Source organism: Mustela putorius, unplaced genomic scaffold, assembly GCF_011764305.1.
Source record: "Mustela putorius furo isolate JIRA1106 unplaced genomic scaffold, ASM1176430v1.1 tig00000129_pilon_pilon_pilon, whole genome shotgun sequence".
Taxonomy (NCBI): Eukaryota; Metazoa; Chordata; class Mammalia; order Carnivora; family Mustelidae; genus Mustela; species Mustela putorius.
This window is the reverse complement of record NW_025421290.1, coordinates 40,315,844-40,333,295: the sequence shown is the minus strand read 5'-3', so window position 1 is coordinate 40,333,295 and position 17,452 is coordinate 40,315,844. Positions and strand designations below refer to the sequence as shown.

The 17,452-nt window shown below is 39.2% G+C and overlaps 1 protein-coding gene across 5 annotated transcripts in view; it reads right to left on the bottom strand.

The window, feature by feature from the left end:
- Positions 1–17,452, bottom strand: part of DPF3 (double PHD fingers 3) — a 288,449-nt gene that overhangs the window by 139,029 nt on the left and 131,968 nt on the right. For all 5 annotated transcript variants that reach the window (XM_045072827.1, XM_013057477.2, XM_013057478.2 and 2 more), the window contains exon 2: positions 12,159–12,319. In XM_045072827.1, coding sequence (XP_044928762.1) covers positions 12,159–12,183 — 25 coding nt within the window. In that variant the 5' untranslated portion in view covers positions 12,184–12,319. The remainder of the gene's footprint in view (positions 1–12,158; positions 12,320–17,452) is intronic.

Here is a 17,452-nt window from a genome sequence, read left to right as displayed (position 1 = left end):
TGATAATGGACATATTTATAAAGAGGATGTAACAACCCTAAATGTGTATGCCCTTAATAACAGAGCTTCAAAACATATGAAGCAAAAACTAATAAAATTGTAAGGATAAATAGACCAAGTCACAAATATATATAGAAATTTCAATACTCTCTCGATAATTCATAGAACAAATCAACAGAAAAATCAATAAAGATGTAGAGTTGAGCCATACTATCAACCAACTTGATTTAATTGATATTTATAGACCATTCCAACCACCAACAAGAAAATACACATTTTTTTCCAGACCAAAGAGAAAATTTATCCAATATGTGCCATATTCTGAACCATAAAACAAGTCTGATTAAATTTTAAAGGATTCAATTCATACAAAGTATTCTCTGACCATATAGGAATGAGGAATAAGTAACAGGCATATATTTGGAAAATCCCTCAAATGTTTGGAAACTAAGCAACACACTTATAAATAATACATAGGTAAAAAGAACTTGAAAGACAAATTAGAAAACATTTTTAATTAAATGACAATGCAAATACAATACTGACATTTGTAAAATGAGACTAAAGCAATATTTATATTTGGGGATAAACTATGCTAGAAAACACCTATAGTAGAAAAGAAGAACAGTCTCAAATCAATAACCTCAATTTCCATCTAAAGAAAAAAATGGAAGAAATCGAAGAGTAAATTAAATCCAAAGTAAGTAGAATAAAAGAAAAATAAGTATCAGAGCAGAAATCATAAAGGAGAACACAGAAAAAAATGGGGAAAATCTATTACATCAAAAGCTATTTCTTTGAGAAGATCAATAAAATTGATAAACCTCCAGTTAGACTGATTGGGTCAAAAAGAGAATTCAAATTATCAACATAAGGAATAAGAGAGAATATATCACAAGGTTCTACAGATATTAAAAGAATAATACACCAAAGGTATGAACAGCATTGTACAACTAATTTTGGCAACTTGGATGAAATGGCCAAATTCCTTGAAGTCACAAACTGCCAAAACTCACTCAGTATAAAATGAATAACCTAACTAAATACCTGTTAAAGAAATTAAATTTGTAGTTTTAAAGACATTCCTACAAAGAAATTGCCAGGCCCAGATGAATTCACTGGTAAATGCTACACAACACTTTAAGGAAAAAATACCAACTCTACATAAACTCTTCCAGAAAACTGAAAATACAAAAATTCCCAACTCATTATATAAGGCCAACATCATCTTGACACTCAAACCAGACACAACAAGTGTTGTGTTACAACAAGTAAACTATAGATAAATACCTCTTATAAACATAAATGCAAAACCTCTAATAAAAATTTAACAAAGTAAATCTGATGATATATAAAAAAGATAATACATCATGACAAAGTGGGCTTTATCCTAGGAGTACAACATTAAACATTCAAATATCAATCAATGTAACCCATCGTGTTAACAAACCACAAAAGAAAAATCACATGATCATCTCAACAGACTCAGAAAAATCAGTTCATAAAATCCAACATCAGTTCCTGATTTAAAATTCTCAAACTAGAAATAAGTACATCCTCAGTCTAATAAAAGGCAACCATAAAATGCCCACAGCTAGCATCATATTTAATAATGGAAAAATGAACATTTTTCCCTTAAGATCAAGAACAACATAAAAATGTCCTCTATAAATACTTTTTTCTTAATATTATACTAGACATTCTAGCCAGTGCAACAGACAAGTAAAATAAATAAAAGTCATCCATATTGAAAAGTTTCCTTTTTCACTAATAATCAATTATGTAGAAAATACTATGGAATCCATAGAAAGATGTGAAAAATAAATAGTACAGGAAGGCTGTAGGATACAGAATGAACATACAAAATTTACTATATTTCTGTAAACTAACAAGGAATAATCAGAAATTGAAATTTTTTAAAATCCATTTACAATAGTGTCAAAAATATTAAGTACTTAGAGATAAAACTGACAAAAATGTGGAATATCTGTACAGGAAAAACTAGAAATCATCAATGGGAAAAATTAAAGAAGACAACAAATGGAGAGATATATTATATTCAGGGATTAGAAGACTCAGGATTGAGAATTGTTCATTTTCCCCAAAACTAATCTAGGGATTCCACATAATCCCAATAAAAATCCCAGCAGAGTTTTTGTAAAAATGGACAAACTTACTAAAATTCATGCAGCAATGCAAAGGACTAGAATAGTCAAAATAAATTAGTAAAAGAAAAACAAATTTAGAGGGCTAACATTACCTGATTTCAAAAAGCATGACAAAATCAGTAGGATATTAGTGTGAGGATAGACAAATAGATCAATGAGATGAAACTATATGTCCAGAAACAGACCCACATACCTATGAATATTTAATTTTTGACAAAGGTACAAAGGCAATTCAGTTGAGAAAGGTTAGTCTTTTCAACGAATTATGATGGAACAATTAGGTAGCTATCTGCAAAAAAATAAACTTTTATCTGTACCTCAAATCATATTTTTAAATTAATTCAAAATGGATCATAGACCTAAGTATAAAACCCACAATCATAAAACTTCTAGGGAAAACAAACAAATATTGCTTGACCTTGGATTTAGTATCAAAATACACCCTAAATCTAGGGCATGGCTTCGTTCTGGTCTCCAGCCTGAACACATTCTTTCCTCTTTTTTTCTTTTTTCAAACAACTTCTTATCAATTCCTTTCTTAGAATCTTAATTTTCATCTTCACAGCCACAGTCCATCCATTCATTGTGTTTACCTTTTTATATATATATATATAGATATATAGATATATATCTATATATCTATTTTTTTTCTTTAAAATCTGGGGAGGGAAGTAGTTTCTTCTAACAAACCAGAATAAACCCAAAATCTAGTGTGTGGCTCTGTTCTATTCATCAGTCTAATATAGATATATATATATATAATACATTATATATATATATTTTTTTCTCCTTTCTTCTCCATTTTTCTCCTTTCTTCTCCCTCCATTTTTGGGGGTCTTCAGATTTGGTTAGGGTATACCTTTCTGGGAGTGTTGCTACCCTTTTAGTATTTTGTTCTCTCATTCATGGAAGATGCTAGATAATCCCTTTCTGGATAAATAAAAGAGCTAAAATCTAACCAAGCTGAAATAAAAAAAGCTATTAATGAGGTGCCATCAAAAATGGAGGCTCTTACTGCTAGGATAAATGAGGCGGAAGAGAAAATTAGTGATATAGAAGACCAAATGAGGGAGAATAAAGAAGCTGAGAAAAAGACAGACAACTACTGGACCACAAGGGGAGAATTCAAGAGATAAGTGATACCAAGGGACAAAATAATTTTAGAATAACTGGGATTCCAGAAGAAGAAGGGGGGGGGGGGACAGAAGGTTTACTGGAGCAAATTATAGCAGAGAATTTCCCTAATTTGGCAAAGGGAACAAGAATCAAAATCCAGGAGGCACAGAGAAACCCCTTCAAAATCAATAAAAATAGGTCCATACCCTGTCATCTAATAGCAAAACTTACAAGTCTCAGTGACAAAGAGAAAATCCTGAAAGCAGCTCAGGACAAGAGGTCTATAACATACAATGGTAGAAATATTAGATTGGCAGCAGACCTATTCACAGAGACCTGGCAGGCCAGAAAGGACTGGGTATGATATATTTAGCACACTAAACAAGAAAAATATGCAGCCAAAAATACTATGTCCAGCTAGACTGTCATTGAAAACAGAAGGAGAGATAAAAAGCTTCCAGGACAAACAAAAACTAAAAGAATTTGCAAACACCAAACCAGCCCTACAGGAAATATTGAAAGGGGTCCTCTAACCAAAGAGAGATCTTAAAAATAACAGACCAGAAATGAATAGAGACATTATATAGTAACAGTCACTTTATAGGCAATACAATGGCATGAAATTCATATCTTTCTTTTTTTTTTTTAAGATTTTATTTATTTATTTGACAGATGGAGATCATAAGTAGGCAGAGAAGCAGGCAGAGAGAGAGGAGGAAGCAGGCTTCCTGCTGAGCAGACAGCCCAATGTGGGGCTCGATCCCAGGATGCTGGGATCATGACCTGAGCTGAAGACAGAGGCTTTAACCCACTGAGCCACCCAGGCACCCCTGAAATTCATATCTTTCAATAATTACCCTGAATGTAAATGGGCTAAGTGCCCCCAATCAAAAGACACAGGTTATCAGAATGGATTTAAAAAAAAAAAAAAAAAAGACCCATCAATATGCTGTCTGCAAGAAACTCATTTTAGACCCAAAGTCACCTCCAGTTTTAAAGTGAGGGGGTGGAAAACAATGTGCCATGCTAATGGACATCAAAAGAAAGCTGGTGTGGCAATCCTCATATCAGATAAATTAGATTTGAAGCCAAAGACTATAATAAGAGATGAAGAAGGACACTATAGCATACTTAAAGGGTCTGTCCAACAAGAAGATCTAACAGTTTTAAGTATCTATGCTCTAACATGGGAGCAGCAAATTATACAAACCAATTGATAACAAATCAAAGAAACACATCAACTATAATACAGTAATAGTAGGGGACTTTAACACCCCCATCACTGAAATAGACAGATCATCTAAGCAAAAGATCAACAAGAAAATAAAGGCTTTAAATGACACACTGGACCAGAAGGACATCAGAGATATATTCAGAACGTTCCATCCCAAAGCAACAGAAAATATACATTCTTCTCTAATGCACATGGAACATTCTCCAGAATAGATCACATCCTGGGTCACAAATCAGGTCTCAACTGGTACCAAAAGATTAGGATCATCCTTTACATATTTACAGACCACAATGCTTTGAAACAAGAACTCAACCACAAGAGGAAAGTTGGAAAGAACTCAAATACATGGAGGCTAAAAAGCATCCTACTAAAGAATGAATGGGTCAACCAAGAAATTAAAGAAGAATTTTTAAAAATTCATGAAACAAATGAAAATGAAAACACAACTGTTCAAAAATCTTTGGGACACAGAAAAGGCAGTCCCGAGAGGAAAGTATATAGCAATACAAGCCTTTCTCAAGAAACAAGAAAAGTCTCAAGTACACAACCTAACCTTACACCTAAAGGAGCTGGAGAAAGAACAGCAAAGAAAGCCTAAACCCAGCAGGAGAAGAGAAATAATCAAGATCAGAGCAGAAATCAATGAAATAGAAACTGAAAGAATAGTAGAACAAATCAATGAAACTAGGAGCTGGTTCTTTGAAAGAATTAATAAGATTGATAAACCCCTGGCCAGATTTATCAAAAAGAAGAGAAAGGACCCAAATTAATAAAATCATGAATGAAAGAGGAGAGCTCACAACCAACACCAAAGAAATACAAACAATTATAAGAACATATTATGAGCAACTATATACTAGCAAATTTGACAATCTGGAAGAAATGGATGAATTCCTAGAGACATATAAACTACCAAAACTGAAACAGGAAGAAACAGAAAACCTGAACAGACCCATAACCAGTAAGGAGATTGAAGCAGTCATCAAAAATCTCCCAACAAGTGGCACCTGGGTGGCTCAGTAGGTTAAAGCCTCTGCCTTCAGCTCAGGTCATGATCCCAGGGTCTTGGGATTGAGCCCTGCTCAGCGGGGAGCCTGCTTCCTCCTCTCTCTCTGCCTGCCTCTCTGCCTACTTGTGATCTCTGTCTATCAAATAAATAAATAAAGTCTTTAAAATTTTTTTTAAAAACTCCCAAAAAGAGTCTAGGGTCAGATGGCTTTAAATAACAAACATTTAAAGAAGAATTAATACCTATTATCCTGAAGCTGTTCCAAAAAATAGAAATGGAAGGAAAACTTCCAAATTCATTTTATGAGGCCAGCATGACCTTGATCCCAAAATCAGACAAAGACCCCATCAGAAAGGATAATTACAGACCAATATTCCTGATGAACACAGATGCAAAAATTCTTACCAAAATACTAGCCAATAGGATCCAACAGTACATTAAAAGGATTATTCACCATGACCAAGTAGGATTTATTCCTGGACTACACAGTTGGTTCAATATCTGCAAATCAATCAATGTGATACAACACATTAATAAAAGAAAGAACAAAAACCATATGATACTCTCAATAGATGCTGAAAAAGCATTTGACAAAGTACAGCATTTTTCTTGATCAAAACTCTTCACAGTGTAGGGATAGAAGGTATATATGTCAATATCATCAAAGACATCTATGAAAAACCCACAGCGTGTATCATTCTCCATAGGGAAAAACTGAAAGCTTTTCTGCTAAGGTCGGGACCGCAGCAGGGCTGTCCACAATCACCACTGTTATTCAACATAGTATTAGATGTCCTAGCCTCAGCAATCAGACAACAAACACAAATAAAAGGCATCCCAATCAGCAAAGAAGAAGTCAAACGTTCATGCTTTGCAAATGATATGATACTTTATGTGGAAAACCCAAAAGACTCCACTCCTAAACTGCTAGAACTCATACAGGAATTCAGTAAAGTGTCAGGATATAAAATCAATGCACAGAAATCAGTTGCATTTCTATACACCAACAGAAAGACAGAAGAAAGAGAAATGAAGGAGTCGATCCCATTTACAACTGCACCCAAAACCATAAGATACCTAGGAATAAACCTAACCAGAGACAAAGAATTTGTACTCAGAAAACTATAAAGTACTCATGGAAGAAATTGAGGAAGACACAAAGAAATGGAAAACATTCAATGCTCATGGATTGGAAGAACAAATATTGTGAAAATGTATATGCTACCTAAAGCAATCTACACATTTAATGCAACCCCTATCAAAATGCCATCTTTTTTTTTTTTCAAACAAATGGAACAAATAATCCTAAAATTTATATGGAACCAGAAAAGACCCCAAATAGCCAGAGGAATGTTGAAAAAGGAAGACAAAGTTGGTAGCATCACAAGTCCAGACTTCAAGCTCTATTACAAAACTGTCATCATCAAGACAGTATGGTACTGACACAAAAACAGACACATAGATCAATGGAACAGAATAGAGAGCCCAGAAATGGACCCTCAACTGTATGTTCAACTAATCTTCGACAAAGCAGGAAAAAATTTCCAATGGTAAAAAGTCTCTTCACCAAGTGGTGTTGGGAAAATTGGACAGCCACATGCAGAAGAATGAAACTGGACCATTTCCTTACACCACACACAAAAATAGACTCAAAATGGATGAAAGACCTCATTGTGAGACAGGAATTTATCAAAAACCTTGAGGAGAACAAACAGCAACCTCTTTGACCTCAGCTGCAGCAACTTCTTCCTAGAAACATCACCAAAGGCAAGGGAATAGGGCAAAAATGAACTATTAAGACTTCATCAAGATCAAAACCTTTTGCACAGCAAAGGAAACAGTCAACAAAACCAAAAGCAACTGGCAGAACAGGAGAATATATTTGTAAATGACATATAAGATAAAGGGCTAGTATCCAAAATCTATAAAGAACTTCTCAAACTCAACACCCAAAGAACAAATAATCCAATCAAGAAATGGGTAGAAGACATGAACAGGCATTTCTGCAAAGAAGACATCCAAATAGCCAACAGACACATGAAAACCTGTTCAACATCACTCGGCATCAGGGAAATACAAATCAACACCACAGTGAGATACCACCTCGCACCAGTCAGAATGGCTAAAACTAACAAGTCAGGAAATGACAGATGTTGGCTAGGATGCAGAAAAAGAGGAACCCTCCTACACTGTTGGTGGGAATGCAAGCTGGTACAGCCACTATGGAAAACAGTATGGAGGTTTCTCCAAGAGTTGACAATAGAGCTATTCTATGACCCAGCGATCGCACTACTGGGTATTTACCATAAAGATACAAATGTAGTTATCCAAAGGAGCACATGCACTCCAATGTTTATAGTAGCAATGTCCACAATAGCCAAACTATGGAAAGAACCTAGATGTCCATCAATAGATGAATGAATAAAGAAGATGTGGTATATATATACAATGGAATATTATGCAGCCATCAAAAGAAACAAAATCTTGTCATTTGCAATGACATGGATGGTACTAGAGGGTATTATGCTAAACAAAATAAGTCAGTCAGAGAAAACAATTATCATATAATCTCTGTTAAGAGGAATTTGAGAGGCAGAGCAGGGGGTCATGGGGGGTGGAGGGAGAATGAAACAATGAGATTGGGAGGGAGACAAACCATAAGAGACTCTTAATCTCTGGAAACAAACGGAGGGTTGCTGAGGGGTGGGAGGAAAGGGAGAGGGTGGCTGGGGTATGCACATTGGGGAGGGTATGTGCTATGTATGGTGGGTGCTGTGAATTGTGTAAGACTGATGATTCACAGACCTGTACCCCTGAAGGAAATAATACATTATATATTAATTTTTAAAAATTTGCTAGTAGAGTCCCAGAAGAATAAGGGAAAGAGAGTGGGGTTAAACACATATTCAAAAAAATAATAGCTGAAATGTTCCTAAATTTGGCAAAAGATATAAACCTACAGATTTCAGAGGCTGAGTAAATCCCCAAAAGGGTAAACCCAAACAAATCCACACCAAAACACATCAAAATTAAATTTTTGAGAACTAAAGACAAAGTCTTGAAAGCAGTGATAAAGAAATGACAACCCACTTATAAAGCAAAAGAATTTGAATAACAGCAAATGTCTCAACACAAACCTCATCGCATGCCAAAAGGAAATGCAAAACATTTTTCAAATGCTAAAAATAAAAGGACTAGTAACCCAGAATTTTATATCCAGCAAAAATATCCTTCTGGAACAAAGGGAAATAATCAAGTCATTCTCAGAAGAGAGAAAATTTAAGATAACTTGTTACCAATAGATCTACTTTAAAAGAATGGCTAAAGAAAGTACTTAATCAGAAAGGAATTATGAGAGAAGGCACCTTGGAACACCAGGAAGGAAGAACGAATGATTAAAGAGTAAAAATGTGAGTAAATACAATTGACATTTTCTTAAGTATTCTAAGTTAACAGTTTGATAATTAAAGCAAAAATTCTGTCTGCCAAGGTTTTCAGTGTGTGTAGAGGAAATGTTTAAGACACTGTAAAATTATTGAAATGATGAGAGGGGCAGGTGAGTATGATTATAAAGGGGTGGTATGAGGGAGATCTTTGCGGTGATGGAATAGTTTTTATATTGATTATAAAGGTGGCTCCACAAATCTCTGCGTGTAACGAAATGGCATTGAACAATGCACACACGTTTACCAATATCAAATTTTCTGGTTTCCAGATTGTGTTATGATTACATAAGATGTATCCATTGAGGGAAACTGGGTGGAGGATATGGGGGAATCCATCTGCCATGTATCCATAGTACACAGAACATATGTACTATGTTTGCAACATCCTGTGGATCTACAATTATTCAAAATAAAAACTAATTTTAAAAAGACAAAGAAATTTTTTTAAAAAGGAATACCTAATAAGTAAAAGCAAAATGAAACAAATCCAACTGTGCATTCAGTTAGTGGCACAACCACTCAGAGGAACTCTTTCAAGTGACCTTAAAACACATAATTGGACTCTACATCCTTAATGGGCAATATATTAAGGACAAAAGGAATTACAAAAAGGAGGAGGAGGGGGAGAAACCATTTTCAGTAATTTTATCGTTGGAAGTCTCATTTTCTTCTGATACTCTGGTGTGTATGTTGTGGGATAAAACAAATAAGTAATTATGTTAGCATCATTAAGAGCCAGGATTTTTTCAGTGTGGGAGAAAGGAGACAGACAATTAAGAGACTTAAGTAAAAACTGTGTAAAACTGAAATGAATGGGAAATAGAGGTGTATTTTCTCTTTTCAGAAAAGAAATCATATTTCTTAGATCTGCTCCCTAAAAAGTCCTAGAAATTAGCAACCAACCCAGGAACAGTAAGCACCACCAGATTATTGTCTTTAAATAACATTTCCTACAAAAAGGCCAGAGGATTTTTTAGAGAAATAGCCCAGGTCTGGGCAGGAAGTGTATGAGATGAGCCTAAAACCTCCATCTTAATATTAGGATAGCAAGGTAGTTATCTGAAACGACTGGTATTCTTTCAAAACACCAACCCTGGCCCAAACCCTACTGGCCAAAAATGGGACAACAGAAGCATCAATATGAGTAATAGCTACAATGGATTAAAATGTATCCGGTGTGTTTTAATCTGTAAATCCATGCAGGTATTCAACAAAATAATAACTTTATTGATCACTTTTGGTGAATACTAGGGAACCAACTCATTATTTTGAAAACTGGTAAATACAGTATTTACAAAGTCAAATTATGGAAGCAGCCCAAATGTCCATGGATAGATGAATGGGTACAGAGGAAGTAGTATATATACACAATGGAATATTATTCAGCCATAAAAAGAATGATATCTGAGCATTTGTAACAACATGGATGGAGCTAGAGAGTACAATACTAAGTTAAAATAAGGCAGTCAGAGAAAGACAAATAATAACCTCATTAACATGTGGAATTTAATAATTGAAACAAATAAGCAAAGAAAAAAGAGAGAGAAACAAACCAAGAAACAGACTCTTAACTACAGAGAACAAACTGATGGTTAACAGAGGGGAGGTAAGGTGGGGTGTGAAATAGGGAATAGGGGTTAAAGAGTACACTTATCAGGATGAACACTAAAATAAAATAGACTGATAAATAAAGAGGCAAAATTATTTATCCCACCTTTCATAGGGGAACTATACCTCACAATAACCAAAATTTTAATGAGGAGATGCTTCTCTTTATAGGTTACAGAGCTAATAAATGAAAAAATAGTGACAGCCCTTGAATTGAATGTTACCTTTTTGCAGCCCTTAATTGAATAAAGGATCTAGGCAACTATCAACGAAGGCTGCTAACATCAGTAACAGAGAGATAACCAGGCAACATGAGCCTCATGATGCAAGTAAACACCACCACTTAGGAGTTGTTCCTGCCCCCCCCCCAAAAAAAATTGCGCTTGAATCTGCTTGGGTCTCTAGTCCTAAATACCAGCTCACAGGAATAACACCATAGGGATGCAATCAGAAAACCCAGACTCTGGGAAACCCTACAGTGCAAACAACCCAGTTTCTTCCACAAATAACAGGCAAGGGGGTGAGAGACGGATACACACACACACACACACACACACACACAAAGACCTACACACTTAAAATGGCTTCAGAAATACATCAGCCATTTAACAATGTAGGGATCCTACTTGGATTCTGATTTCAGCTACTGGGGGAAATAAATGTTGAACAAATATTTGATTCAATTAATGTCTTATTATTAACTTGGAGCTTTGGTAGCTATTGTGGATGCATACTGAAAAACTTACAGATGAAATAATTTGTTGCTTTGGATTACCTCAAAATAACCAAGGGTCAAGGAGGGACATGGAAGGTGAGTATAAGAAGACTGGCCATGAGTGGATCATTGTTGATACCAGGAGATTAGTACATGGACACTCATTTTACTATTCTCTCCACTTTTGTATGGGTTTGGAATTTTTCATAATAAAAAAAATTTTTTAAATACACCCATAAACAGCCAGAAAACTGCATCCCTTTAGCTGCCTCCCTAATCTCCACCCACTGGTCTTTATTCTGTTCTCTGGCACCTAGAAGACTAGTGTCATAATAATAATAGTAATATCTACAATTCCAGCCAGCATTTTTGTAACACATACTGTGCACAAACTCTTATGTCTTTTAGGAATATCTCCATTTAATTCTGATAAAGTCCTGAAATAAATACTATTATTATTCCCATTTTCCAGGTGAGGAACCTGAAGGAGAGAGGTTGGATGAAGGAGCCAATCGTCAAACCCAGATCTGACCGCGGATTTCCGGTTTGTAACCATTCAGCGAAGCAAAGGCAAAAGACAAAGACGGCTGTCGCGTCCTCGGTCTTCCCTTCTGGGGGCTAAATCCTGAGTTCTTTCACTCTGCCGCTGCCTCCTCCACCAAGTGGCTTCGCTGCCCCACACCATCCCTGAACCTCGTGCCAAGAGCTAGAAAAGTGCCTGAGTTTCCAGAGAGTACCCCGGGCCCGCGGAACAGCCTGCCCATCCCCAGCCACACGGCGGCGATTCCCGGGGGACGTCGGGTCTTCCTCCATCCAGACTGGAAGCCAGAACATGCTCCCGTGCCAGGCTGGCGTGGCTCACCTGGGCCGCGGTGCCTCTTCTCCATCCAGATGTAGCAGTTGTTCTGGGCCACCCCGGTCTGCGAGTCCAGGAAGGGGAGGCGCACGCTGCGCTCTGCGCAGAGCCGCGAGTTGTAGCTGCGGCAGTGCTCGATGGCTTCCTTGTAGAACTGGTCCCCGAGCCTGCCCAGGAGAGGGAGAGAGGAGGACTGAGGCCAGGGGAAAATGGAAACACACCCAGAGGGAAACCGATGTTACCCACCTACCTCCCTGGGGACATTAGAGAGTTATGAAGACCCACGCGACTCAGACCGAGAGCCTTGCCAAGGGGCAGAATCCAGGCTGGTGTCGGGTCTCAACCAGGTTCTATTTCCCATACCAGATCCACCAGGGAATTTCGAATCCCCTTTAACAAAGAGCCTAGGGCCCCTAGATAAACCACCCGGACAAGGGGCAAGTCCCTGTTCCAGGAAGTATGAAGTGCCGCTCCAGAATAGAAGGTTCTGGAACAGTCTTCCACCTGGGTTTACCGGGAGCTCAGGCTTCTAGAGTCCCCTCATTCACATCCTCCCTTAGCCACACTTTGTTCTCAGTAATTGCCAGCAAAGGCACTCTAAAATGAACCCAAAACACCAGCATAGACGCATGGCTTTCCAATACAATAGAAGAGAAACAACCATATAAACACAGACAAGAAAGACTGAGGAAACATCCCATAAAAGCAGAGCTGTTATGGTGAAAGGAGGTGACTAAACCACACGCTTAAAAAAAACAAAAACAAAAACAAAAACAAAAAAAAAACTTTCTAATTGAAAACAAAGGGAGCATTTGTAATAATAGTTGAATTTTGAATTCAAGATAATTTAATCCCTGGGGTCTAAAACACGAAAAGAAAGACCTTTCTGGTTTGTTGGAGTGGTGATGAGATTAAGCACCGTAAATCTTAGGTTCTCTAAACTTGGGTATCCTTGGACATGTGGTGATGCTACTAATTTTAAGATAGGCTCCTTTTCAAAGACCAAAAATATAACATTGATAAAACTGATTGAATGTAAAGAAAAAAAAAATCAGGGAGATCAAATACCTAACAAATAAAAGAAAGGCACATGCTGGAGGTTAATAAATGTCTCCAAGAAATACAAATGTAATACCATAACCTCTGCCAGTAGACTTGCACTTCTTTGTGGGGAGCTGGGGCGGGGGGAGGGGGAGGCAGGAAGGGGAGGAGCCACGGGGATTGCTGGACCAGAGAGGAGAATCAAGCAGCTCATTTTGAAGTGATATTATGAATGTCCTTTTGTTTTGGTTCTATGTAGATTTGAAGAAGCCAAAATCAGGGTGAGAAAGTCTCTAAGTTAAAAATAATGTATTTCTAGGGGCACCTGGGTGGTTCAATGGGTTAAGCCTCTGCCTTTGGTTCCGGTCATGATCTTAGGGGTCCTGGGATCCAGCTCTGCATCGGGCTCTCTGCTCAGCGGGGAGCTTGCTTCCCTCCCTCTCTCTGCCGGCCTCTCTGCCTACTAGTGATCTCTCTCACTGTCAAATAAATAAATAAAATCTTTATAAAAAATGTATTTCTTAAACAAAATATTTAGAGAACTAAAGAAAGCAAAATTTGAGAGGAATTTTTCTATACTCTTAAAAAAAAAAAAAATCAGGTCAGAGTCTACCTAAGAGTTTAAACAAATTTCTTATTCTGGGAGGATACAACCATGAAAGCTACTGAGGCATCTTTTGGAAATTACTTATTGACATACCTCTTTAAAAAAAGAAAAAAAGTGCCCCTTGCTCCTTTTCCCTCTCTGAACATCTTCAGCCTCACGAGGAAGGCATAACGTGCTCAGAAAGTGTCCTAGCAGTTGCAAAACCAAACCGTAATCAAATTATAATAGCCACACAGCTGGAAATGAATTGGGGGGATGGAAGCCCATTAAAATGCTATAAAACGGAACATGAGCTGATGTAATCAAAGATGGTAACAAGGATCATGAGATTGATCAAAAATAAAGAACCATTTCCTACAAAGCATTCACATCTGGGTCCCACCAGCTTCAATGCCTCCACTGATAACGCGACATAGCTCAGCGCAACAGAACTTTCCCAGACAGTTTCAGCCCAGCCAAGATGACACACAGCCCCATCCGGGGTGCTCCAGCGCCTTCACGAAACAGCGACCAGCCGCGCCACGTTGATGAGAACTGACAAGAACACATAACAGAGAGGTGTCCAATGTGAGAAACAGTCATCGGGTTTCCCACGATGTTTTGGCAGATGGCCAAAATCGATTTAACTCTTCTAATCCCAGAAATTATGCTGAAGGAGAATCTATAAGCCAAGCAAATGGCATCCTAGAACTCAGGGACTGGAAAGAAGGTTTCCATCTTCAAAACAAACTCTGGAAGCCGGGATCAAGGAAAACAACAGCGAGATCTCAAATTGGACTTTTCCTGAGACCCTCCTAACTTCCAATGGTCCCAAAGAGAGGAACAAGAAAGGGAAGCTGCTGAAAATGAAAAGTGAGTTTGACCAAGTTGGTGCCCCACACCAAATGGAATGAGAAAGTCAAACAAAGTGGTACACTGGGCGAAAATTAATTTCATCTTAAATACTTTCCACTTTCCATAACATGCAATGTTATGAGTAACAGGCGTGCTGGGGGGCAAATGTGTATTTTTAAACGTAATCTTTGTGTGAACGATACCTCTCTTACATAAACAGAGAAACCCTTCTCCAGACTGGAACCACTGTATTAAAGATTGAACCTGCAAAAATGTGACACCCAACACCCTCCCTGCCCCTGTCTCCAGGGAAGTCACTTTTAAACAGACCAGGCGTTGGCAGCGACTCGGAAACAAAAGTTTAAAGCCTTTTTCAAGATACAAGAGGAGAAAAGAGACTTCAGCCTTTTTGATAAATTCAAGCAGCACCTCTCCAAAAGTTAATTAGCCAAAATCTTCACAGGGCTTGTTCTGTTCTGTAGAAGAAAATCGATGGCCAGGTCTTCCTAACCTGTGGAAAGCAATTTAAACAAGAGAGAGGACAAATGTCCTTTTCCGTATGGGATATCTTTAAAAAGAAAAAAAAAAAATCCCACAATGATAGGGTCCCACGGGTGACATTTGCATTCAAGTTGCAAGGGGCAGAGAGAGCGGGGAAAGGCTGGCAGTGAATGACTCGTTTTGTGGAGCAGAGACCAGCATGCCCCAGGCTGGGTCAGGCACAGCCCAGCCTCAGCCATCACCTGTCTGCATCAAACCAACGGGGCTGGATTACCACGGGGTGATAGATGTCTTGGGCTGGAAGAAGCTGGCACAAGACAGAGTACAATGATGTTCTCATCAACAGCCTAGCTCAGGCTACCCACGGCCGCGATCAGAAGCAGAAAAGGCACAGGGGAAGAAATTGCGGGGCTCTCTGCCAGAGCAGGAGCCCACCCCACCCCACGTCCTGTGGCCTGGCGCAGCGCTGGCTGTCCTGTGCTGGGGGCACCGTGAGGGGTGAGATCCCTCAGCGATCAAATCTGGAGTAAGAAAGCCATAGTTCTTAGAGTTTTCCACGGACCCCATGTGCTTTTCGGAGCCCATCCCGGGCTCTGCAAGACCCTCTGCTCCTTTCTCTTCCTCATGCTTCTACCTCTCTCTCTTAACACCTCATCTGTTCTCTTCAATTCCATATCCACGGCCCTGAGCTGGTTCTCTGGTCCCACCCTCCCGCCCAGACATCTGGGGCTCCTCCCTCTTCCCCTTCCCTCTGGTCCTGTGTTCTGACCCCAAAACAGGTGTCCTGTCATAGCCCAAACATGTGTCCAGAAGCAAATTCCTCACGTCCTGCCAGAAGCCTGCTCCCTCCCCAAAGTCTCCATTCTTCTGCTGGGGTGGGGGCGGGGGAGACCCACGAGAACACTGCTCCCGAGAACACTGCTCCCGTATCTCCCCAGCAAAGGGTCCTTGACCCTTCTCTTTCCTTCATCCCATCTGGCATTGGAGTCTTTGATTTCTTAGTCTTTGATTTCTCTCCATCCCTACTGCATAGCCACCAGTCAGTCCCCTTTGACTGTAAAAACAGGACCTTGGCCCATCATTGCTATTTGCGCACATAAACAGAGATAAGCAGAGATAACAAGAAGCCCTAGCCTGTGGCAGGCTCTCTGGCCCCTCCTTCCCCACCATGGGCCCCTCCTCTTCGCTGTGGGCACCTGGATTTCCTGCTGTCTCACCCAGCTGCCCACCCTTCCACCACCGCCCACAAACGCACATTAAGTCTCATCGAACCCAATATGCTAACTTCCTCCTGTATACATTTAAAATACATTTAACTCTAACTGCACTGTGGAAAGCCGTCTCCCATTGATGCAGCACTTTATGATAACCTAGCTAGTGGGGGGCAATATTTGGCCAGGCAGAAGAAGCTTTCCGTTTTCCTCACAATGACATTGTTCCTAGAGCTGCCCTTCAAAGAAAGCCAGTTGGGGAATTTGCTGTGGACTGAATTGTTTCGCCTGAAATTCATGCATTGAAGCCCTAACGCCCCCCTCTAAAGTTCTTGTATTTGGAGATGGGCCTTTGGGAGGTAATTAGTTCATGAGGATAGAGTCCTTATGATGGGATTGGTGCCCCTATAAGAAGAGACAAGAAAGGGGCGCCTGGGTGGCTCAGTTGGTTAAGCATCTGCCTTCAGCTCGGGTCATGATTCCGGAGTCTTGGGATGGAGTCCTGCATCAGGCTCCCTGCTCATCAGAGAGCCTGCTTCTCCTTCTCCCTCTGCCTGCTGCTCTGCTTACTTGTGCTGTCTCTCTGTTGAATAAATACATAAAATCTTAAAAAAAAAAGAGAGAGAGAGAGATGAGAAAATGACCAGCCTCTCTCATTCTCTCTCTCTCTCTCTCTCTCTCCCCATCTCTGTCTCTCTCTCTCTTCCTCTCTCTCCCATGTGAGCACACAGCAAGAAGGCAGCCATCTACAAGCCAAGAAGTTTCTCACCAGAACAAGACCATGCTGGCACCCTAATCACGGGCTGCCCAGCCTCCAGACATAAATATCTGGGGAAGTAAAGGAATCTCTGGTGTTTAAGCCATTTGATCTCTGGTATTCTGTCACAGCAGCCCAAGCTAAAGCGGTGTTTCTGATATTTAAAAGAGGAAAGGCCTCTAGAGGATGGCGGAGCACGATGCTAGTCCCCTTCTTCCCTCATTCTGTCTTCTTCCAACAAAGATGGCAACAGTCTTCATGAGGTCAATTTCAATTCCATGCCATGCTTAATGTCGGTCTTCTTTCCAAGACTATAAACCCTGAGGGCAGAGACCACATCTGCAGGGCC